We start from the raw sequence: 23,944 nt of genomic DNA, 5'->3' as shown, positions 1-23,944 counted from the left end.
CACTTACCCGTTACTAAAACACGAGCCACACACTGATCCCATATACAGCAGTTCTGTTCTATGGCCCTACGCTAGACGACGCTGCCAACTACACTTCTGACTCCCGCTGCTCAGAAATAGAAACAAGCTGGGCCAAACTCACACATCTCACTGACCCCAGCCCAACATCGCTGTGTGACGGGATGATACAGCCACCAAGAGCCTCTACACTCACACATCTCACTGACCCCAGCCCAACATGGCTGTGTGACGGGATAATACAGCCACCAAGAGCCTCTCCACTCACATCTCACTGACACCAGCCCAACATCGCTGTGTGACGGGATGATACAGCCACCAAGGGCCTCTCCACTCACACATCTCACTGACCCCAGCCCAACATCGCTGTGTGACGGGATGATACAGCCACCAAGAGCCTCTCCACTCACACATCTCACTGACCCCAGCCCAACATCGCTGTGTGACGGGATGATACAGCCACCAAGAGCCTCTACACTCACACATCTCACTGACCCCAGCCCAACATCGCTGTGTGACGGAATGATACAGCCACCAAGGGCCTCTCCACTCACACATCTCACTGACCCCAGCCCAACATCGCTGTGTGACGAGATGATACAGCCACCAAGGGCCTCTCCACTCTCACATCTCACTGACACCAGCCCAACATCGCTGTGTGACGGAATGATACAGCCACCAAGAGCCTCTACACTCACACATCTCACTGACCCCAGCCCAACATCGCTGTGTGACGGAATGATACAGCCACCAAGGGCCTCTCCACTCACACATCTCACTGACCCCAGCCCAACATCGCTGTGTGACGAGATGATACAGCCACCAAGGGCCTCTCCACTCTCACATCTCACTGACACCAGCCCAACATCGCTGTGTGACGGAATGATACAGCCACCAAGGGCCTCTCCACTCACACATCTCACTGACCCCAGCCCAACATCGCTGTGTGACGAGATGATACAGCCACCAAGGGCCTCTCCACTCTCACATCTCACTGACACCAGCCCAACATCGCTGTGTGATGGGATGATACAGCCACCAAGAACCTCTCCACTCACACATCTCACTGACCCCAGCCCCACATTGCTGTGTGACGGGATGATACAGCCACCAAGAGCCTTTACACTCACACATCTCACTGACCCCAGCCCAACATCGCTGTGTGACGGGATGATACAGCCACCAAGAGCCTCTACACTCACACATGCCGCTGACCCCAGCCCAACATCGCTGTGTGACGAGATGATACAGCCACCAAGGGCCTCTCCACTCTCACATCTCACTGACACCAGCCCAACATCGCTGTGTGATGGGATGATACAGCCACCAAGAGCCTCTCCACTCACACATCTCACTGACACCAGCCCAACATCGCTGTGTGACGGGATGATAGAGCCACCAAGAGCCTCTCCACTCACACATCTCACTGACCCCAGCCCAACATCGCTGTGTGACGGGATGATACAGCCACAAAGATCCTCTGCAATCTGGCGGCACCAATATGTACTATGTAGAACCTATCGTTGTGTATCACATTCCTATTTCCCTATAGAGTGTAAGCCTGCGAGCAGGGCCCTTTTACCTCTTCGTCTGTCTGTTATAATCTAGTCTGGTTTTAGTTACAATGGACTGTGCTGGAGCTATATAAGTAACGGCTAATAAATAAACAAACGTGTAATCTTCGCTAAACACGCCAGAGTGCGCGACCATTGCTTACACAACCACATGGGCCGTATTTATACACATGGATCTACATCAGGCGGTGGTTAATGATCACAGAGCACCTAGTCCTAGGGAAGTAGCGGGCGCAGTGGGAAGTGTTCCCTGCGTGCTCTTACTATCTGCAGGAGACCTCCTGGGAGAAGACCTCGGCCTCCAGTGTTCTCGCTCCGGCAGACGGGTGGTAGACGGTGACGACATTGGACTTTTATGAACTTTCCTCCCACCTAATGGCGATTCTCTCTCACTCCCAGAATCCTCTGCAAGAAGAGAAGAAGAGTTACCGGAAGAGCAGACACACTCGCTCCAAACACTTTCCAGGAGAACATTCCCAAAAACCTAACACTGGACAAGGAACGGAGTATTATTCATGATGGAAGAACACTGACCTGTAGAATAACTGAGGTTTTGCAGAATTAATAGGTGTAACGCTGATAATGTACTAATGGAATGATAATAAAAACACAGTTCAAGCATAGACAAACCTTGTTTAACTTTAATCTTTAAGTCGCTCAGTTCTGCGCTGTTTGTTCCATCACAGAGAGACGACGGCGAGATGCTGGGGTTTCGCGGGAAGGTTCCCATTGAGCGATTTTGGGGAAGAATTGCCCAGGTGCTCGTCGTGGCTATCGGAACAGGTGAGAATTGTGTGAGACATGTAGATTACAAGACCAGAGGGGGGTTTCCTAATACTGCCCCCTGTATCATTCCTCCCGGATACTCTGATGGGCGTCACTGGGGAAGTATGCGGCGTGCTGGGTGTAATTACTGGAGATGGAGAGGTGTGCTGGGTGTAATTACTGAGAAAGGAGCAGTGTGCTGGGTGTAATTACTGGGGAAGGAGAGGTGTGCTGGGTGTAATTACTGGGGAAGGAGCAGTGTGCTGGGTGTAATTACTGGGGAAGGAGAGGTGTGCTGGGTGTGATTACTGGGGAAGGAGAGTTGTGCTTGGTGTAATTACTGGGGAAGGAGAGATGTGCTGGGTGTAATTACTGGGGAAGGAGAGATGTGCTGGGTGTAATTACTGGGGAAGGAGAGGTGTGCTGGGTGTAATTACTGGAGAAGGAGAGGTGTGCTGGGTGTAATTACTGAGAAAGGAGCAGTGTGCTGGGTGTAATTACTGGGGAAGGAGAGGTGTGCTGGGTGTAATTACTGGGGAAGGAGCAGTGTGCTGGGTGTAATTACTGGGGAAGGAGAGGTGTGCTGGGTGTGATTACTGGGAAGGAGCAGTGTGCTGGGTGTAATTACTGGGGAAGGAGAGGTGTGCTGGGTGTGATTACTGGGGAAGGAGAGTTGTGCTGGGTGTAATTACTGGGGAAGGAGAGTTGTGCTGGGTGTAATTACTGGGGAAGGAGAGATGTGCTGGGTGTAATTACTGGGGAAGGAGAGGTGTGCTGGGTGTAATTACTGGAGAAGGAGAGGTGTGCTGGGTGTAATTACTGAGAAAGGAGCAGTGTGCTGGGTGTAATTACTGGGGAAGGAGAGGTGTGCTGGGTGTAATTACTGGGGAAGGAGGTGTACGCTGGGTGTAATTACTGGGGAAGGAGCGGTGTGCTGGGTGTAATTACTGAGAAAGGAGCAGTGTGCTGGGTGTAATTACTGGGGAAGGAGAGGTGTGCTGGGTGTAATTACTGGGGAAGGAGGTGTACGCTGGGTGTAATTACTGGGGAAGGAGAGGTGTGCTGGGTGTGATTACTGGGGAAGGAGAGTTGTGCTTGGTGTAATTACTGGGGAAGGAGAGATGTGCTGGGTGTAATTACTGGAGAAGGAGAGGTGTGCTGGGTGTAATTACTGAGAAAGGAGCAGTGTGCTGGGTGTAATTACTGGGGAAGGAGCAGTGTGCTGGGTGTAATTAATGGGGGAGGAGGTGTACGCTGGGTGTAATTACTGGGGAAGGAGCAGTGTGCTGGGTGTAATTAATGGGGGAGGAGGTGTGCTGGGTGTAATTACTGGGGAAGGAGGTGTGCTGGGTGTAATTACTGGGGAAGGAGCGGTGTGCTGGGTGTAATTACTGGGGAAGGAGCAGTGTGCTGGGTGTAATTACTGGGGAAGGAGCGGTGTGCTGGGTGTAATTACTGGGGAAGGAGCGGTGTGCTGGGTGTAATTACTGGGGAAGGAGAGGTGTGCTGGGTGTAATTACTGGGGAAGGAGCGGTGTGCTGGGTGTAATTACTGGGGAAGGAGCAGTGTGCTGGGTGTAATTAATGGGGGAGGAGGTGTACGCTGGGTGTAATTACTGGGGAAGGAGCAGTGTGCTGGGTGTAATTAATGGGGAAGGAGCAGTGTGCTGGGTGTAATTAATGGGGGAGGAGGTGTGCTGGGTGTAATTACTGGGGAAGGAGGTGTGCTGGGTGTAATTACTGGGGAAGGAGCGGTGTGCTGGGTGTAATTACTGGGGAAGGAGCGGTGTGCTGGGTGTAATTACTGGGGAAGGAGCGGTGTGCTGGGTGTAATTACTGGGGAAGGAGCGGTGTGCTGGGTGTAATTACTGGGGAAGGAGAGGTGTGCTGGGTGTAATTACTGGGGAAGGAGAGGTGTGCTGGGTGTAATTACTGGGGAAGGAGCGGTGTGCTGGGTGTAATTACTGGGGAAGGAGCGGTGTGCTGGGTGTAATTACTGGGGAAGGAGCGGTGTGCTGGGTGTAATTACTGGGGAAGGAGCGGTGTGCTGGGTGTAATTACTGGGGAAGGAGCGGTGTGCTGGGTGTAATTACTGGGGAAGGAGCGGTGTGCTGGGTGTAATTACTGGGGAAGGAGCGGTGTGCTGGGTGTAATTACTGGGGAAGGAGGTGTGCTGGGTGTAATTACTGGGGAAGGAGCAGTGTGCTGGGTGTAATTACTGGGGAAGGAGCAGTGTGCTGGGTGTAATTACTGGGGAAGGAGGTGTGCTGGGTGTAATTACTGGGAAGGAGCAGTGTGCTGGGTGTAATTACTGGGGAAGGAGGTGTACGCTGGGTGTAATTACTGGGGAAGGAGCGGTGTGCTGGGTGTAATTACTGGGGAAGGAGAGGTGTGCTGGGTGTAATTACTGGGGAAGGAGCGGTGTGCTGGGTGTAATTACTGGGGAAGGAGGTGTACGCTGGGTGTAATTACTGGGGAAGGAGCGGTGTGCTGGGTGTAATTACTGGGGAAGGAGCGGTGTGCTGGGTGTAATTACTGGGGAAGGAGCGGTGTGCTGGGTGTAATTACTGGGGAAGGAGGTGTGCGCTGGGTGTGATTACTGGGGAAGGTGCTGTATGATCAGAGCAGCTCACAAGGAATCGATTTATTGTAGGCCTTTTACTAATCTCGGTGCCTCACCTCTGGAGCTGGACCTCTTTCCATTGTCTAGAGTGTGGGGGACACGAGGTCCGGGGCAGAACGGGAGGTGGGAGGTTCTGGGCTTCTGTTGTCCAATGTAGCTGTGAGCTGGAGCGGCAGCCGCAGGAACCTCCTCTGAGAGACAGAACACAAACCTGGTCAGAGGTCTCCTTATTACCTTATGGTGGGAATATCTGGGGAGCCTCCAGCACAGACACTGATCTAAAGGAACATCTCCTCTCGTGGCCTCCTGCGAGATAACCGTGGGAAGATGGCGTCAGAGGCGCTTACCTTGTTTAATCTGAGGTCCCTCCTGTACACATTCAGCGCTGCTTCCAGGGTCCCTCTTGATACATAAGGACGATATGCGAGGCGGACTGAAGGGGGCGCCGTGGCTGGAAGAAGGTGAAACAGCGACCTCTGCTGGAGGAAATGAAACATTGTAGTGGTGTTGATCAGGGGACACAATGCAGGACAATGGTTACACAGTACCAGTATTTATTACTGTGTTAGATATAAGAATTCCATCATATACATCTATATATATCTCAGAAACAATTGTGCACAGTTCATGTATCGTCCACTGATAGGTATTACAGTGTTTCCATGCGTATGGCACAGCGGAGCACAGTAATACTCCTGGCGGAGGACCCCCACACTGCCCCATATAAGTGGAGCCACTGGGGTGAGTAAAGAGTAAGCCATTAACCCTTTTCTTCCCAGTAATATTATACATGAGATGGATCCCGCACCCCAAGCACTGGCTATTCCCCCTCTGGAAACACTTACTCTCTTCTACTTTGACGGTGACTCTACTGTGTCTCAGCTCCGTGTCTCTGGGGAGCCCCAGGCCGGACGCCATTTCTGCGGTCACTACACGATGAGGAGAGGGAACAGGAGCTGGAGTACAGGGCAGGGAACTTTCCTCCGTTTTAACTGGATAAACATAAAAGACTGGTTACAAATGAGCGCAGACAACACTGCAGCCAGTAACGCACAGTCCATGGCCACAGTGCGTGGACACCGCTCCTAATTAGTGCCGACAGACACGTGCAGGACGTCCAGCACGCAGCCGGGCTGTCTCCATAGTCACCCATCGGCAGCGGGGCGGCTCATACTCAAGAGTGGCTGTCAACATGGCACTGCCATAGGATGCCCCCTGTCCAACACGCTAGCTCATAAGACTTCTGCCCTGCTAGAAATGCCCCGGTCACTGTACGTGCTGTGATGTGGAAACGTCTAGGAGCGACAACAGCGCAGCCGTGAAGCGATAGGCCTCATAAGCCCTGTGTAGCGAGCAACTAGTGTGACCTTGGCTAGAACACCCACCGCCGAGTTCCACGCCGCCCCGGGAAGCAATGTCAGATGTTTGCTGGCAGCTTCATGTGTTTGATTTCCAAGCAGCGGCACCCAGGCCTCAGACCTCGGCTTAACTGGGGTAGAGCACATCGGCACCGGATGCTGGAGAGGTGGAAATGTGTTCTCTGATCACGTATCACCACCTGGGAGGGTTTGGTAAATGCCAGGAGAACTCTTCCTGTCCGAAATCATAATGCCAACAGCAAAGATTAGTGGAGGAGGATGGAGGAGGACTGATGGCCTGGGGCTGTGTTACATGAGTTGGCCTGGGCTCTGTAGTTCCAGGGAAGGGCAATATTAATGCTACAGCATACAGTGATCCCGTAGAGACGTTTGTGCCTCCACCTTTGTGGGTACAGTTTGGGGTTAGGCCTTGTCCTGTGTCAGCATGGCAATGCCCCTGCACATAGCAACGTCCATCAGAGAATGCTTTGCTGGTTTGGGGTGGAGAAACCTGCCCGGCCAGCACAGAGCCCTGACCTCAATCCATTGGACACCTTGGGATGATTTGGAACGCTGACAGCGAGCCAGGGCTTATCCCCAACATCAGCGCCCGACCTCACCAACGCTCTTGTGGCCGAGAGGAAACCAGTCCCTGCAGCCATGTTCCAAAGTCTAGTGGAAAGTCTTCCCAGGAAGGAAGGGGGGCTGATACAGCAACAATGAGGGTACCAGCTCCTCCGGAATGAGAGACACGACAGCAGTTACTGGTGTGATGTCCCGGGGTACACATATTTTTGGCCATGCGGGAAACCGTTACAAGACGTCACCAATGGAATTACTCCTTCGCCTCATTTCGCCCAACATTCACTATTAACCTACACCGGAGCGCGGTGACTAGATCCACATTCCTGGTTTGTTCTTCATCGCTGGGAATCGCATTTTAAAACTGTCCTATGGGACATCTATTCGCTAGAAAACAAAAAAATATACTTTCCATAACTCGTCCAAAGGTTACTTTTACGTATTCTGCGCAATCCCATACAATGCATCAGAGTCATTCTCCTGAATACAGAGACTGTATTACAGACGCCTATTTTATTACTGATCCAACCAACCAAAGCATAGACTATTAGTAATTGCCGTAACGGTTATGTGACACAGTTAGGTTAGGGGGTCCCTCTCCTGGGTAGAGGTCTCCTTCCTTACACACACAGCAGCAGGGAAGCAGCACACCAGTCTGGATGCGAGTACAAGCTGGTCGGCGCCAGTCTTTATTGTATAATGTCAGAAATAACAAAGAAAACAAAACATAAATCCTAGCCCTGTCGGGGCACTAACTTCACAGGTAGTTCCCTCACTACCAGAACCTGGCAGGGCCTAATGCCCTCACCAGCAACAAAGCACAGCACAGTACTCACAGATAGGTATCCAAGTGTCTCTGAGCAAACTCCCTGTCTGCTCTCCCAGGTGAGACAATCAGCCCTCAACACACTAGGCTTATATTGGCCACTCTCAGGTGGGAACCCAATCAAGCCTGTTACCAGGCTAAGAGAACCAAAACCTGGAGTGGCCGTGGGTGGAGCCCTCCCTCTCCTCTCACCCACAACCCCCAGGTCCCAAACCGGCTTTTCAAAAAGCCGAGACTCAAGCCTGCTACACTGCAGACTTTCTCCTGGGGATTTAAACACATAAGACAGGAATCTGGGATAAATGTCCCTGTCACAGACCACTTTACCAGTGATCCTATCACAGTTAGTACTAGATCCCTGATGCCTGGGCACCTCCTAACCTGGGGAACCAACTCGTGGGGACGTCTCGGTTACGTGGTGACGTCACTGGTATTTAGTGCGACAGAGCGATAATATTCTGGCAGAACGCACCGTACGCAAAGATCGGAGAGTCAGAAAGTGACTGCACCCAGCGAATGGAGGGAAGGCAGCGGTCATTGTTGGACTAATAACGCCTGGAGGCCTAACACACAGCGGGCCACAATACACGAGCTCCATAACGTGGCTGCTGATGACTAAAACTGTGCTCGTAGACAATGAGCGGTGGAAGATCCTCATCACTGAGGCCGTGTGCATGGGTCTCACCTTCTGAGCATGGTCTAATGTTCTCATGGTCCTCCAGACTGCGGGAGGGAGAGGAGCCTCCATCTGTCACCGAGTCACCCAACAGGAAACCCGGGATCTCATTCACCAGCCGCATCAGGGCCCCCAGGTGACTGCTGCTCTCCACAGACTCTGGCAGACGGAGATAGAGAAGACACAGTGACGGCTGAGTTCAAAACACATCGCCCAGATCATCTGCAGCGATTGCCGTCTCTCACCTCTTCCTGCATCAGCTGTGATCCCATCGTTGTCTAGAAGGCGGAGACCATCGTCTGTACCCAGGTCTGGAAAACACAGGTTATCCACAGCTGAAACCAGAACTGGGCGCTAAGCCTCCAAGTACTGCGACACATTAGAATGAAACCACCGCATGAGAGGACTCACCCTGGTGCCGGGGTCTCCGGCCTGTGATCCTGTCCTCCCAAAGGTCTTCCTCCTCCCGTTCAATCCGCGACATGAGGTCAGGTTTCTCCGCCAGGAGCCCTAATGCAAGGAACGGCAGCGTGTAAATCAGTTACGGACATTACTATTCCCGTTCCTCAGTGATGCTGCGGTCACATAGAACCCAACCGTTTCCCGACTTACCCAGAGACAGCAGAGACTGGACATTGTCGGCCATCACCTCCCTGTACAGCCCCCTCTCGTCGCCCCTCAGCATCTCCCACTCCTCCTTAGAGAAATAGATGACAATATCGTCAAAGGTCACCTGGGAGACAGAGAGGCAGCGATGAGATTAAGGAACCCCGGGAACGTTACACGACTGGATTTTGGGTGCATGGTTACACTACCGGAGGGTGCAATACGTGCGTTACCTTGCGCTCCAACACGTCACAGCACAGCTGCGGCACAGACGCATTGCTGATGGTGGCGCGGAGACGTCTTTCTTCTTGCTAAGAGGAAACGCAGAGCACAAGAAGAAAGGTTACTGACCCCATAGCAGATAGCTCCCAATGAGACGGGTTCCGCATCTGACAACCGGGGGCCCGCGGCACAACCATTACTGTGTGACGGCTTAGATAATATACATGGAGACTATAATGTGAGGTGACCGCGGCATTAGCGGAACAGTAATCACTTAGATTTGCGCCTTAATTACTCCCATACACTCAGCGTGAGGAGGACAAAACAGATACAATAAATCACAAGGAGCATTAGGGGCGTCCGTCCTTCCGCGTCACTCTACAATAGCAGCACCTGGGGTATGGGTGATGTCAGACACGCATTCAATGTAGGGGGGCAGCTACGGCTCTGCGGGGGTCTCCGAGCACAACAGAGGGGTCTTCCGCTCTTTTCTTTGAGTCCACTGAGCGGCTGCAGAAGCTCCTCACCGGTCTGCAACATAATAAAGAGTATGAATCGCTGTAAGCTGGGACCTTACTGATACCCCTCAGATGATAATGAGGGATCCGTCTCTTAAAAAAAGTCTTAAATGTGGACGAAGAGCAGCGAAATGTGTCAACGTTACTCTGGTTACTCTGGTATCAAAAGGGATAACCACCAGGCTCTCTCTATACCTTCATAATGGCGTTATCAATGACGCTTCTTTTTATAAATTTGATGTAAGAAATTACTTTTTATGCTAATTTTTAACATTTAATCAAGAATTTATATTATTCGGATGTCCTAATATTTGTCCATTGGCCGCATTGTTGGGCGATTTCTTTGGTGACCGGTTATGTTCACAGAACCAAATGGACATCTCACACATTGAATAAGAACCTCGGTGGCCAAATCAGAGGAATTCGTCAATGATAATATCTGTCAGCTAAAGGTTCTCAGTGGTTTCTCCATTGTGGATTTTATATTGGTAATAAATCATATACAACATTCCATTTGTTAGCGCCCTCTAAGTATTGTGTGTGATATCTTTATGGTTGTGTCCTACTAACAGAGGACTCTCTTAGAGGAGCTGCCGAATTGATTGGCGCAACTATTAGGCCCTCCATCCATATATACACACACACACACACACACACACATTTATTTTTTGCGGCACAGGTCAGTGTTTTTGTAGGAGAAGCATCAGTAGGTACTGTACTCTATCAGTCACAGGGGTGCAGGAATTAAGCTGGGATGTAACAAAACCCTTAAAATGGGATGAGGAAATGTCTTGGAAGGAACCAGCCACCCCAGTGGCCTTGTTGAGAAGACCCACCCACTGCTCAATGAGGAAGACCCCCACCAGCCCTGACAGCGGGAGCACCTTCTTCCTCAAAGTAAGTGACATCTTCAGAAGCACCCACCCCAGGTGGTACCGGGTCTAGTTGATCCCTCCATGGAGAAAAATATTAGAAATACATCTAATATGGGGGTTGATGTACTAAGCTTTGGAGAGAGATAAAGTGCTAACCAATCAGCTCCTGACATTTTTCAAACCCAGCCCGTAAAGTGACAGTCAGGAGCTGATTGGTTAGTACTTTATCTCTCTCAGAAGCATAGTACATCTTCCCCAGTGTAGCAACTGAATGACATACACCTGACGTGTCACATGCTGGAATAGAGACAGATACACCTGACGTGTCACACGCTGGAATAGAGATACACCTGACGTGTCACACGCTGGAATAGAGATACATGCTGACGTGTCACACGCTGGAATAGAGACAGATACACCTGACGTGTCACACGCTGGAATAGAGATACACCTGACGTGTCACACGCTGGAATAGAGAGAGATACACCTGACGTGTCACATGCTGGAATAGAGAGAGATACACCTGACGTGTCACACGCTGGAATAGAGATACATGCTGACGTGTCACACGCTGGAATAGAGACAGATACACCTGACGTGTCCCACACTGGAATAGAGAGAGATACACCTGACGTGTCACACGCTGGAATAGAGAGATACACCTGACGTGTCACACCCTGGAAGAGATGCACCTGACGTGTCACACGCTGGAATAGAGACAGATACACCTGGCGTGTCACACGCTTGAATAGAGACAGATACACCTGACGTGTCCCACACTGGAATAGAGAGATACACCTGACGTGTCACACGCTGGAATAGAGAGATACACCTGACGTGTCACACGCTGGAAGAGATGCACCTGACGTGTCACACGCTGGAATAGAGACAGATACACCTGGCGTGTCACACGCTTGAATAGAGACAGATACACCTGGCGTGTCACACGCTGGAATAGAGACAGATACACGCTGACGTGTCACACGCTGGAATAGAGAGAGATACACCCGACGTGTCACACGCTGGAATAGATAGAGATACACCTGACGTGTCACACGCTGGAATAGAGATACACCTGGCGTGTCACACGCTGGAATAGAGATACACCTGGCGTGTCACACGCTGGAATAGAGATACACCTGGCGTGTCACACGCTGGAATAGAGATACACCTGGCGTGTCACACGCTGGAATAGAGAGAGATACACCTGGCGTGTCACACGCTGGAATAGAGATACACCTGGCGTGTCACACGCTGGAATAGATACACCTGGCGTGTCACACGTTGGAATAGAGAGAGATACACCCGACGTGTCACACGCTGGAATAGAGAGAGATACACCCGACGTCTCACACGCTGGAATAGAGAGAGATACACCTGACGTGTCACACGCTGGAATAGAGAGATACACCTGACGTGTCACACGCTGGAATAGAGAGAGATACACCCGACGTGTCACACGCTGGAATAGAGATACACCTGACGTGTCACACGCTGGAATAGAGAGAGATACACCCGACGTGTCACACGCTGGAATAGAGATACACCTGACGTGTCACACGCTGGAATAGAGAGAGATACACCCGACGTGTCACACGCTGGAATAGAGAGAGATACACCCGACGTGTCACACGCTGGAATAAGGGTTTTCTTGCGGTACAGAACATGTGATGGCGGGTAGGGAGTTTCTGTCTATGGATACACAAGGATGGTGCTGCACATACTGATCATGGCAATGCCGGGAGAGGTCAGTGGCAGTAACTGGTAACAATGAGAGAGCCCCTTAGCAAGTGGGGGGAAGCAGGCCCCATGCGTGTTGTCCTTACAAGCAGGTGACAGACATGGTCTCTGGCTATATCTACATAGGCTGTACCTGCGTTTCCTGGTGTTTTTGTGTTGGAATTTCAGGCGACGGCAAACCACTGGACGTGCCAGCAATGGGGGGATCCTGAGTCACTGGTCTGCTGTCTGGCTCCAGAAAATTCAGGACAATCTGCAGAAATAAGGTGGGATTAAAACCGTGTAGCGTGGTTCCTGTAAGTGACCCGTGTGCGGAGCTGGAGACTCACCTGCCTGACACGGTGCTGGGGCAGACACGGGGGGGCAGTGGAGGGTGGAATAAGTGGAGGAAGCTCAGGGACCTGCAGTGACACCTGGTGGTGCTCCAGCAGATTACCTACATACTGTAAGGAGACAGGAGACCAGCAATCAGTATAGAGAGTATAAAGGTGCAGCCAAACCAGCCGGGTACACTCCTAGGGGGTCATATCAATACTACAATGGGTATTTACCAAAACGTTAATGTTGCTCTCAAGCACATGAAGTAGATAATGTAATGTAAGGCTATAGCTGGGGACACTAGGACATGGTCAGCTGACACGCTGGCTGGTCATGTGATCAGAGTTCTAAATCTGAATAACAGATGGTACAGGCACAATATCGGTCATGTGACTAAAACTACAGTTTTGATTGGTTGTCCAAATAGTCCCAACAGAGGTATAAGATGTGTGGACATTACAGCTATAAATGTGACAGGTGTAGGTGCCAGAGTCCCGACAGTAACAACTGTTACACTAAAATCTGCTGCACCTGTACTCAGTGAAGTCCGTTTTATAGAACAGGACTTTGAGGACTCATCTGAGCTGCATGCCATCTCCTCAGGTTTCCTCTGATTGGCTACCATTTGCTAAACTTAAAAAATGAGCGCAGTAATTCTAGATCCCCCTATAAAATGTATGTAGGTTCCATGTTCATCTGGTAGAGTGGGCGGTACAGCAAACACAACTGCAGTGTAATGGCTCTCGCTGTTCTGGGAATACTAGGTGTGTCCCACCTCGGGACCCCCGTCATGTGCTCCTGCACCACCTCCCCCCATAGTAATGCTCGATGCGCTTAGGTCAGACCTGGGTTAGCGATGGCGGCAGACAGCGCTGATGGTTGTGGCTGCACGGAGGGCTCTCCCTGAGTTGTCCTGGTCTTTGTTCATCTGTGCGCTGCAAAATCAGCAGAATTAACACAATATATACGGTTTCTACGGGACTCATAAGTCACATGGGATGACTACAAGTATCAAATATACCAGGCGGACAGCACGTGGGATCACTACAAGTATCAGATATACCAGGCGGACAGCACGTGGGATCACTACAAGTATCAGATATACCAGGCAGACAGCACGTGGGATCACTACAAGTATCAGATATACCAGGCAGACAGCACGTGGGATCACTACAAGTATCAGATATACCAGGCAGACAGCACGTGGGATCACTACAAGTATCAGATATACCAGGCAGACAGCGCGTGGGATCACTACAAGTATCAGATATACCAGGCAGACAGCGCGTGGGATCACTACAAGTATCAGATATACCAGGCAGACAGCGCGTGGGATCACTACAAGTATCAGATATACCAGGCAGACAGCGCGTGGGATCACTACAAGTATCAGATATACCAGGCAGACAGCACGTGGGATGACTACAAGTATCAGATATACCAGGCAGACAGCCCGTGGGATCACTACAAGTATCAGATATACCAGGCAGACAGCCCGTGGGATCACTACAAGTATCAGATATACCAGGCAGACAGCCCGTGGGATCACTACAAGTATCAGATATACCAGGCAGACAGCCCGTGGGATCACTACAAGTATCAGATATACCAGGCAGACAGCCCGTGGGATCACTACAAGTATCAGATATACCAGGCAGACAGCCCGTGGGATCACTACAAGTATCAGATATACCAGGCAGACAGCACGAGGGATCACTACAAGTATCAGATATACCAGGCAGACAGCCCGTGGGATCACTACAAGTATCAGATATACCAGGCAGACAGCCCGTGGGATCACTACAAGTATCAGATATACCAGGCAGACAGCACGTGGGATCACTACAAGTATCAGATATACCAGGCAGACAGCACGAGGGATCACTACAAGTATCAGATATACCAGGCAGACAGCACGTGGGATCACTACAAGTATCAGATATACCAGGCAGACAGCACGTGGGATCACTACAAGTATCAGATATACCAGGCAGACAGCCCGTGGGATCACTACAAGAATCAGATATACCAGGCAGACAGCCCGTGGGATCACTACAAGTATCAGATATACCAGGCAGACAGCCCGTGGGATCACTACAAGTATCAGATATACCAGGCAGACAGCCCGTGGGATCACTACAAGTATCAGATATACCAGGCAGACAGCCCGTGGGATCACTACAAGTATCAGATATACCAGGCAGACAGCCCGTGGGATCACTACAAGTATCAGATATACCAGGCAGACAGCCCGTGGGATCACTACAAGTATCAGATATACCAGGCAGACAGCCCGTGGGATCACTACAAGTATCAGATATACCAGGCAGACAGCACGTGGGATCACTACAAGTATCAGATATACCAGGCAGACAGCACGTGGGATCACTACAAGTATCAGATATACCAGGCAGACAGCACGTGGGATCACTACAAGTATCAGATATACCAGGCAGACAGCACATGGGATCACTACAAGTATCAGATATACCAGGCAGACAGCACGTGGGATCACTACAAGTATCAGATATACCAGGCAGACAGCACGAGGGATCACTACAAGTATCAGATATACCAGGCAGACAGCACGAGGGATCACTACAAGTATCAGATATACCAGGTAGACAGCACGTGGGATCACTACAAGTATCAGATATACCAGGCAGACAGCACGTGGGATCACTACGAGTATCAGATATACCAGGCAGACAGCACGTGGGATCACTACAAGTATCAGATATACCAGGCAGACAGCACGAGGGATCACTACAAGTATCAGATATACCAGGCAGACAGCACGTGGGATCACTACAAGTATCAGATATACCAGGCAGACAGCACGTGGGATCACTACAAGTATCAGATATACCAGGCAGACAGCACGTGGGATCACTACAAGTATCAGATATACCAGGCAGACAGCACGTGGGATCACTACAAGTATCAGATATACCAGGCAGACAGCACGAGGGATCACTACAAGTATCAGATATACCAGGCAGACAGCACGTGGGATCACTACAAGTATCAGATATACCAGGCAGACAGCACGTGGGATCACTACAAGTATCAGATATACCAGGCAGACAGCACGAGGGATCACTACAAGTATCAGATATACCAGGCAGACAGCACGTGGGATCACTACAAGTATCAGATATACCAGGCAGACAGCACGAGGGATCACTACAAGTATCAGATATACCAGGCAGACAGCACGTGGGATCACTACAAGTATCAGATATACCAGGCAGACAGCACGTGGGATCACTACAAGTATCAGATATACCAGGCAGACAGCACGTGGGATCACTACAAGTATCAGATATACCAGGCAGACAGCACGTGGGATCACTACAAGTATCAGATATACCAGGCAGACAGCACGTGGGATGCACATATTCATTACTGTAATATTTTCATCTGTATTTCATTCAAAAAGCGACGACTTAGACTACATGTAGCAACTATTGAGAATGAAGCTCTCACTGACACCTGCTACACTGTTCCTGCAATTCCTCCCCCACCTCCTCTATAGTCCCAAGGACTGACACTGACACCTGCTACACTGTTCCTACAATTCCTCACCCACCTCCTCTATAGTCACAAGAACTGACACTGACACCTGCTACATTGTTCCTGCAATTCCTCTCCCACCTCCTCTATAGTTCCAAGGACTGACAGCTGCTACACTGTTCCTGCAGCTTCTCCCACACCTCCTCTATAGTCCCAAGGACTGACACCTGCTACACTGTTCCTGCAGCTCCTCACCCACCTCCTCTATAGTCCCAAGGACTGACACCTGCTACACTGTTCCTGCAGCTCCTCACCCACCTCCTCTATAGCACCGTCCCAAGGACTGACACCTGCTACATTGTTCCTGCAATTCCTCCCCCACCTCCTCTACAGTCCCAAGCACTGACACTGACACCTGCTACAATGTTCCTACAATTCCTCACCCACCTCCTCTATAGTCCCAAGGACTGACACTGACACCTGCTACATTGTTCCTGCAATTCCTCCCCCACATCCTCTATAGTCCCAAGGACTGACACCTGCTACATTTTTCCTGCAGCTCCTCCCCCACCTCCTCTATAGTCCCAGGGACTGACACCTGCTACACTGTTCCTGCAGTTCCTCCCCCACCTCCTCTATAGTCACAAGGACTGACACCTGATACAATGTTCCTACAATTCCTCCCCCACCTCCTCTATAGTCCCAAGGACTGACACTGACACCTGCTACACTGTTCCTACAATTCCTCACCCACCTCCTCTATAGTCACAAGAACTGACACTGACACCTGCTACATTGTTCCTGCAATTCCTCCCCCACCTCCTCTATAGTTCCAAGGACTGACAGCTGCTACACTGTTCCTGCAGCTTCTCCCACACCTCCTCTATAGTCCCAAGGACTGACACCTGCTACACTGTTCCTGCAGCTCCTCACCCACCTCCTCTATAGTCCCAAGGACTGACACCTGCTACACTGTTCCTGCAATTCCTCCCCCACATCCTCTATAGTCCCAAGGACTGACACCTGCTACATTTTTCCTGCAGCTCCTCCCCCACCTCCTCTATAGTCCCAGGGACTGACACCTGCTACACTGTTCCTGCAGTTCCTCCCCCACCTCCTCTACAGTCCCAAGGACTGACACTGACACCTGCTACAATGTTCCTACAATTCCTCACCCACCTCCTCTATAGTCCCAAGGACTGACACTGACACCTGCTACACTGTTCCTGCAATTCCTCCCCCACCTCCTCTATAGTCCCAAGGACTGACACTGACACCTGCTACACTGTTCCTACAATTCCTCACCCACCTCCTCTATAGTCCCAAGGACTGACACTGACACCTGCTACATTGTTCCTGCAATTCCTCCCCCACATCCTCTATAGTCCCAAGGACTGACACCTGCTACATTTTTCCTGCAGCTCCTCCCCCACCTCCTCTATAGTCCCAGGGACTGACACCTGCTACACTGTTCCTGCAGTTCCTCCCCCACCTCCTCTATAGTCACAAGGACTGACACCTGATACAATGTTCCTACAATTCCTCCCCCACCTCCTCTATAGTCCCAAGGACTGACACTGACACCTGCTACACTGTTCCTACAATTCCTCACCCACCTCCTCTATAGTTCCAAGGACTGACAGCTGCTACACTGTTCCTGCAGCTCCTCACCCACCTCCTCTATAGTCCCAAGGACTGACACCTGCTACACTGTTCCTGCAGCTCCTCACCCACCTACTCTATAGCACCGTCCCAAGGACTGACACCTGCTACATTGTTCCTGCAATTCCTCCCCCACCTCCTCTACAGTCCCAAGGACTGACACTGACACCTGCTACAATGTTCCTACAATTCCTCACCCACCTCCTCTATAGTCCCAAGGACTGACACCTGCTACATTGTTCCTGCAATTCCTCCCCCACATCCTCTATAGTCCCAAGGACTGATACCTGCTACATTTTTCCTGCAGCTCCTCCCCCACCTCCTCTATAGTCCCAAGGACTGACACCTGATACAATGTTCCTACAATTCCTCACCCACCTCCTCTATAGTCCCAAGGACTGACACTGACACCTGCTACATTGTTCCTGCAATTCCTCCCCCACCTCCTCTATAGTCCCAAGGACTGACACCTGCTACATTTTTCCTGCAGCTCCTCCCCCACCTCCTCTAAAGTCCCAGGGACTGACACCTGCTACACTGTTCCTGCAGTTCCTCCCCCACCTCCTCTATAGTCCCAAGGACTGACACCTGATACAATGTTCCTACAATTCCTCACCCACCTCCTCTATAGCACCGTCCCAAGGACTGACACCTGCTACACTGTTCCTGCAGCTCCTCCCCCACCTTCTCTATAGTCCCAAGGACTGACACCTGCTACATTGTTCCTGCAATTCCTCCCCCACCTCATATATACTCCCAAGGACTGACACTTGCTACATTGTTCCTGCAATTTCTCCCCCACCTCCTCTATAGTCCCAAGGACTGACACCTGCTACACTGTTCCTGCAGCTCCTCACCCACCTCCTCTATAATCCCAAGGACTGACACCTGCTACACTGTTCCTGCAGCTCCTCACCCACCTCCTCTATAATCCCAAGGACTGACACCTGCTACACTGTTCCTGCAGCTCCTCCCCCCACCTCCTCTATAGTCCCAAGGACTGACACTGACACCTGCTACACTGTTCCTGCAGCTCCTCCCACACCTCCTCTATAGTTCCAAGGACTGACACCTGCTACACTGTTCCTGCAGCTCCTCACCCACCTCCTCTATAGTCCCAAGGACTGACACCTGCTACATTGTTCCTGCAGCTCCTCCCCCACCTCCTCTATAGCACCGTCCCAAGGACTGACACCTGCTACACTGTTCCTGCAGCTCCTCACCCACCTTCTCTATAGTCCGAAGGACTGACACCTGCTACATTGTTCCTGCAATTCCTCCCCCACCTTATATATACTCCCAAGGACTGACTCTTGCTACATTGTTCCTGCAATTTCTCACCCACCTCCTCTATAATCCCAAGGACTGACACCTGCTACATTGTTCCTGCAGCTCCTCACCCACCTCCTCTATAGCACCGTCCCAAGGACTGACACCTGCTACATTGTTCCTGCAATCCCTCCCCCACCTCCTATATAGTCCCAAGGACTGACACTGACACCTGATACAATGTTCCTACAATTCCTCCCCCACCTCCTCTATAGTCCCAAGGACTGACACTGACACCTGCTACACTGTTCCTGCAATTCCTCCCCCACCTCCTCTATAGTCCCAAGGACTGACACCTGCTACACTGTTCCTGCAGCTCCTCCCCCACCTCCTCTATAGTCCCAAGGACTGACACCTGCTACACTGTTCCTGCAGCTCCTCCCCACCTCCTCTATAGTCCCAAGGACTGACACTGACACCTGCTACAATGTTCCTACAATTCCTCCCCCACCTCCTCTATAGTCCCAAGGACTGACACTGACACCTGCTACACTGATCCTGGAGCTCCGCCCCCACCTCCTCTATAGTCCCAAGGACTGACACCTGCTACACTGTTCCTGCAGCTCCTCCCCCACCTCCTCTATAGTACCAAGGACTGACACCTGCTACACTGTTCCTGCAGTTCCTCCCCCACCTCCTCTATAGTCCCAAGGACTGACACTGACACCTGCTACAATGTTCCTACAATTCCTCCCCCACCTCCTCTATAGTCCCAAGGACTGACACTGACACCTGCTACACTGATCCTGGAGCTCCGCCCCCACCTCCTCTATAGTACCAAGGACTGACACCTGCTACATTGTTCCTGCAGCTCCTCCCCCACCTCCTCTATAGCACCGTCCCAAGGACTGACACCTGCTACACTGTTCCTGCAGCTCCTCCCCCACCTCCTCTGTTGCACCGTCCCAAGGACTGACAAAGACACCTGCTACACTGTTCCTGCAGCTCTTCCCCCACCTCCTCTATAGTCCCAAGGACTGACACTGACACCTGCTACACTGTTCCTGCAGCTCCTCCCCCACCTCCTCTATATTCCCAAGGACTGACACTGACACCTGCTACAATGTTCCTACAATTCCTCACCCACCTCCTCTATAGTCCCAAGGACTGACACCTGCTACATTGTTCCTGCAGCTCCTCCCCCACCTCCTCTATAGTCCCAAGGACTGACACCTGCTACACTGTTCCTGCAGTTCCTCCCCCACCTCCTCTATAGTCCCAAGGACTGACACCTGATACAATGTTCCTACAATTCCTCACCCACCTCCTCTATAGTCCCAAGGACTGACACTGACACCTGCTACATTGTTCCTGCAGCTCCTCACCCACCTCCTCTATAGTCCCAAGGACTGACACCTGCTACATTGTTCCTGCAGCTCCTCCTCCACCTCCTCTATAGCACCGTCCCAAGGACTGACACCTGCTACACAGTTCCTGCAGCTCCTCACCCACCTCCTCTATATTCCCAAAGACTGACACTGACACCTGCTACAATGTTCCTGCAGCTCCTCCCCCACCTCCTCTATAGTCCCAAGGACTGACACTGACACCTGCTACATTGTTCCTGCAGTTCCTCCCCCACCTCCTCTATAATCCCAAGGACTGACACTGACAGTACTGTACTGGTGTATCAGTGGGGGGGAGGGAGGGAACACAGGGGGCACTCCACTCACTTCAGAGAGTGTCATTTGCAATGAATACGCCGCCCAGGCAGCAGGATCACCATCGCACCAGCAATGGTTTGTGTAGGAACTTTTAGTCCCGATGGAATATCAGAAATGGGGAGCGACAGGAGAGCGCCCTGAATCTGACACTCTTCTGGTGGACGATATAGCCAGAAGAAAAAAAAAAAAAAGTCTTCGCTGTGATCCACTTCAGTTCCACAGAATCCAGGGGTTCAAATGGAGGACCCTGGAGGGCACAAAGCACTACTTTCAAATCCCATGGAGCCACTGGAAGGACAAAGGGAGGTTGTATATGGAGGATACCCTGGAGGAAGGTGTGGACATCCGGTAGTGGAGCAAGCCTACGCTGGAACCAAATGGACAGAGCAGAGACATGCATTTTCAGTGAGTCCTAGGTCCAATCCAGCTTGATGGAAAGCACTTTGGAAATCCCAAACTTCTGGGGGTCATAGCTTCTGGTACGACACCATTGGAAATATGTATGCAACACTCTGTGGTAAATCCGAGCAGAGGCTGGCTTACACGCTCTGAGCATAGCTTTAACTACAGCGCTAGAGAAACCTTTGGACCTCAGGAGGGATGTCTCAAGAGCCACGCCGTCAAAGACATATGACCCAGATCCGGGTCAAGGCAGGGACCCTGAGACAACAGGTCCCAACGTTGAGGCAGAAGGAACGGAGCATCCATGTTGAGGCTCCGAAGATCGGAGTACCAAAGACGTCTGGGCCAAGCCGGAGCCACCAGCAGAAGCGTGCCGCCGTCCTGTTTGAATTTCCGAAGGACCCAAGGAAGTAAGGATATCGGAGGGAATAGATACACCAGCTGAAAAGTCCATTTCACTGACAGAGCGTCCAGCAGGCGTGAGTCGGCATCTCTTGTTCTGGACCCGTACAACTTGTGATTGTTACGGGAGGCCATGAGGTCCACCTCCGGCAGTCCCCACCTGTCCACGAGTAGTTGAAATACCTCTGGGTGAAGCGACCATTCCCCGGGATGCACGTCATAACGGCTGAGGAAGTCCGCCTCCCAATTGAGGACTCCTGGAATGGACTGCCTAGATGGCCGGAGTACTCCGCCAAAGAAAGGATGCGTGACACCTCTGACATAGCTGCTCGACTTCAAGTCCCCCCTTGATGGTTGATGTACGCCACCATGGTGGCGTTGTCGGACTGAATTTGCACGGCCCTTCCTCTAAGAGCGTGACCGGTCAACTGGAAGGCCCTGTACACGGCCCGAAGTTCCAGAATGTTGATAGGGAGAACCGCTTCTTCCGCAGTCCAACGGCCCTGAAGTGAAAGTGGACCTGTCACTGCACCCCAACCCCAGAGACTGGCATCTGCCTTAAGCAGAACCCAGTCCGGGATCAAAAACGGGCGACCCTTGGTAAGAGGAGATGTCTGAAGCCACCAAGCTATCAACAGGCGCACCTCCGGAGACAATAAGAGCATCTGAGTCCGGATCCGGTGTGGTTCCATTTGGATAGAATCAGTCCCTGCAGAGGCCTGGAATGAAACTGGGCATATTGCACCATATCGAATGCCGACACCATGGACCCCAGAACCCTCATTGCCGAGTGAACATACACTCTGCAACTCTTCAGGCAACTGCGCACCCGAAGTTGTAGGGAGGAAATCTTGTCTGGAGTCAGAAAGATCCTTTGCTGACGAGAATCCAGAAAGGCTCCCAAATGAACCATCCTTTGTGACTGAATTAGGGAGGACTTTTTCCAGTTTATCAGTCACCCGTGCACTTGCAGACAAGCGATCATCAGGTGCAGATGTTGTAGAAGTACCTCCGGAGAGCTCGCCAGCAATAGGAGGTCGTCTAGATACGGTAGAAGCCATATACCCTGGCTCCGCAGATGGGCAGCCATGACAGCCATCATTTTGGTGAACACCCTTGGAGCCGTGGAAAGGCCAAAGGGCAGAGCCTGAAATTGGAAGTGATGCTGGCATATAGCAAACCTCAGATACCGCTGGTGTGAAGGTGCTATAGGAACATCGAGGTAGGCGTCCTGGATGACCAGGGGGACAATATAATCCCCCGGTGCCATAGGAAGAATGATGGAACGCAAAGTTTCCATCCTGAATTGGGGCACTCTGAGGAACTTGTTCAGCAACTTCAGGTTGAGGATAGGCCGATGACACCCACTGGGTTTCTGAACCAGAAAGAGTAGAGTAGTAACCCGTCCCGCGTTGAGAAAGCGGAACGGGAACAATGACCCCTGCTTTCAGCAAGGACTCTATGGCTCCCTGAATCTATAAGGGCTTGATCTTGTCCTGAGAAGGACTCGTGCAGAAGAACTGGTATGGAGGTCTGTGACGAAAGGAAAGGGCGTACCCCTGAGAGACCACTTCTCGTACCAAAGCATCCGTTGTTGTATTGCACCAGCACTGGCGAGTTGAAGAAGTCGGCCTCCCACTCTGAGATCCCCCAGAGGGAGGCCTGTCCCATCAGGCTGAAGGTTTATCCTCTGGCTTGGAAGCAAGGCGTCTAGCGTTCCAGGCCTGCTTCTTTGGTTTAGGGGCGGCCTTGGTTGCCTCGGGAAGGACTGGCTCTTGGACTTCCCTTGAGTACGAAAGGACCGAAAGGCAGAGGTCCTAGCCTTAGAAGGCGCAGCCACCGATGGTAGAAAAGCTGACTTGGACTTTGCCAGGGTATCTACAATTTTGTCCAGGTCTGGGCCAAACAATATCTCCCCATTAAAGGGTAATGCCTGCAGGCCTTTCTTGGAATCCGCATCCGCTCTCCAAGAACGTAACCATAAAGACAGGCGAGCAGACACCGCTGCAGCCGATACGCTGGAAGTCAGAAGACTGCCATCCAAAGACGCTTCTCCAATACAGGAAGCAGCATCCCTCATCTGTCCCACTAAAGTTCTCTGCATTTCCGGAGCGTCCTCAGGAAAAGTATCTTCCTGGCCCAGCTTTCAATGGCTTTAGCCACCCAAGAGATGGCCATGGACGGACCACCACCCCCGAGAGAGAATAAATCGATTTTAAACAAGTCTCCACTTTCCTGTCTGTGGGATCCTTTAGGGATGAAATGGAAG

At 51.4% G+C, this 23,944-nt stretch overlaps 1 protein-coding gene across 11 annotated transcripts in view; it reads right to left on the bottom strand.

The window, feature by feature from the left end:
- The window catches only part of LOC148451010 (uncharacterized), a 130,604-nt gene that overhangs the window by 82,513 nt on the left and 24,147 nt on the right, over window positions 1-23,944 (bottom strand). For 5 of the 11 annotated variants that reach the window (XM_088462382.1, XM_088462385.1, XM_088462384.1 and 2 more), the window contains 14 exons: window positions 13,546-13,635; window positions 12,712-12,825; window positions 12,516-12,635; window positions 9,643-9,780; window positions 9,261-9,338; window positions 9,034-9,154; window positions 8,833-8,931; window positions 8,667-8,756; window positions 8,431-8,580; window positions 5,825-5,971; window positions 5,327-5,458; window positions 5,036-5,170; window positions 2,223-2,363; window positions 1,857-1,997 (listed from right to left, as the gene is read on the bottom strand). In XM_088462382.1, coding sequence (XP_088318508.1) covers window positions 1,857-1,997; window positions 2,223-2,363; window positions 5,036-5,170; window positions 5,327-5,458; window positions 5,825-5,971; window positions 8,431-8,580; window positions 8,667-8,756; window positions 8,833-8,931; window positions 9,034-9,154; window positions 9,261-9,338; window positions 9,643-9,780; window positions 12,516-12,635; window positions 12,712-12,825; window positions 13,546-13,635 — 1,696 coding nt within the window. The remainder of the gene's footprint in view (window positions 1-1,856; window positions 1,998-2,222; window positions 2,364-5,035; window positions 5,171-5,326; window positions 5,459-5,824; window positions 5,972-8,430; window positions 8,581-8,666; window positions 8,757-8,832; window positions 8,932-9,033; window positions 9,155-9,260; window positions 9,339-9,642; window positions 9,781-12,515; window positions 12,636-12,711; window positions 12,826-13,545; window positions 13,636-23,944) is intronic. The other 6 variants (XM_088462392.1, XM_088462383.1, XM_088462391.1 and 3 more) reach the window with 4 other exon arrangements.

Source organism: Taudactylus pleione, unplaced genomic scaffold (assembly GCF_031769625.1).
Source record: "Taudactylus pleione unplaced genomic scaffold, aTauple2 ptg001222l, whole genome shotgun sequence".
In the NCBI taxonomy this organism is placed as follows: Eukaryota; Metazoa; Chordata; class Amphibia; order Anura; family Myobatrachidae; genus Taudactylus; species Taudactylus pleione.
Note: the sequence above shows the minus strand (reverse complement) of the source record. Positions and strands in the feature narration are given on the sequence as shown.